This window comes from Hesperophylax consimilis, chromosome 13, assembly GCF_061612785.1.
Source record: "Hesperophylax consimilis isolate HC1 chromosome 13, BYU_Hcon_1.0, whole genome shotgun sequence".
NCBI classification, from domain to species: domain Eukaryota; kingdom Metazoa; phylum Arthropoda; class Insecta; order Trichoptera; family Limnephilidae; genus Hesperophylax; species Hesperophylax consimilis.
Genome location: NC_142848.1, coordinates 18980200 through 18981574, shown reverse-complemented (window position 1 = coordinate 18981574; position 1375 = coordinate 18980200). Strand labels below are relative to the sequence as shown.

At 46.5% G+C, this 1375-nt stretch overlaps 1 protein-coding gene across 1 annotated transcript; it reads left to right on the top strand.

Moving 5' to 3' along the window:
- The first annotated feature begins 211 nt into the window (after window positions 1-211).
- On the top strand, window positions 212-1138 carry LOC149418543 (uncharacterized). Its single transcript, XM_089639118.1, has one exon. It carries the CDS (start codon window positions 212-214, stop codon window positions 1136-1138), a length of 927 nt encoding a protein of 308 aa, XP_089495244.1.
- Window positions 1139-1375: the final 237 nt, after the last annotated feature.

Sequence of the window (1375 nt, the reverse complement as noted above, 5' to 3'; positions counted from 1 at the left end):
AAAAGTTACAACATTCAAAGTAATAGATCAACGTCAAGCGGTTAAAAATACAAAGTTACTTTATTCATAAGTGGTTAACCACATAATTTTAAAGGTTTTTATAATTTAATTGTGATAGTTTTCCGATTTTTTTACAATTATAAGCATGAATTATTTGTTTTTAACAAGTGTTCTGTGAGGCATGCTACCAGGGTGTCATAAGTGAGAGTGGATGAGCTATGAGGAGTGGGCCACGGGGGGCCCGGGGCAGGCGCTGGACCTGCGCCCCCTGCCCCCCGAGGAACGCTACCTGCACCTCTGCGGCTCCAAGCAGGAACCTGACTTTTACCCCTCCACCAGAGAAGACAGCGAGATGGAGGAATACCTCAGGAAGCGAGAACAGATGTCATTAGAATACATACAGAAACACGAAGAACCGCTTTCAGTTGATGATGCTTCGCCAGTATTCATGTCGGGTTCTACAGAAAGCAACGCTTCACCCTCAGCTAATAAACCAAAATCTGGTTTGATCAAACCTCCGTATTCCTACATAGCTCTCATAACGATGGCTATACTTCAGTCTCCTCATAAAAAATTGACGCTGAGCGGAATCTGCGAGTTCATCATGACGCGATTTCCCTATTACAGAGAAAAGTTCCCCGCTTGGCAGAACTCAATAAGACACAATCTTTCTCTGAACGATTGCTTTATCAAGATTCCTAGGGAGCCTGGAAATCCTGGAAAAGGAAATTACTGGACTCTGGACCCCTTGGCGGAGGACATGTTCGACAATGGAAGCTTTTTGCGGAGAAGGAAACGGTACAAGAGGCCGGCTGGAGGTATGCTGTTGAGGGAGCAAAGAGCTCTGGCGTCGCTGATAGGCCCAGAAGCGTATTGCCTGCCACCTTTACCTCTACCCTTATCATTGTTTCCTTACTGCTTGCCGCCGCTAGGGCTACCACCACCTCCCCTTCTCGCTCCGAGGCCACTGCGCCCCGCTCCAAGAACTGAGATCCATTCTTCCACCAGGAAGCTGAGTCAAGGGTTCTCCATCGAGTCTCTCTTGGGCCCCTCCGCGCCTACACCCCCCAGCATGCCCCCCGGAGCCCGGCGCTCCGCCTTCTCCCCCTTGGCGCCCCCGGACGACTGGAGCAGATGAAGCCAGAGATTCTACACTCTTGACGAACATTACACTTTGAACAATATCAAAAACTTGTGCGCCAACGTACAAAGTAGTGTGACTAGTTTTTTTGAGTGAATCGAACTGACATTTCGATACGCGACAATTCAAATTAATATCTTTATGAGTGGTTTGAACGCTGAACTAATGAACTCAATTTATCATGAGTTCAAACATTTAATACATAATTAACTAATGAGTGATAAACATTTAATA

What these genes read in the sequence shown, in the direction of transcription:
- LOC149418543 (XM_089639118.1), top strand. Translation starts at nt 212, where the DNA reads ATGAGCTATGAGGAGTGGGCCACGGGGGGCCCGGGGCAGGCGCTGGAC.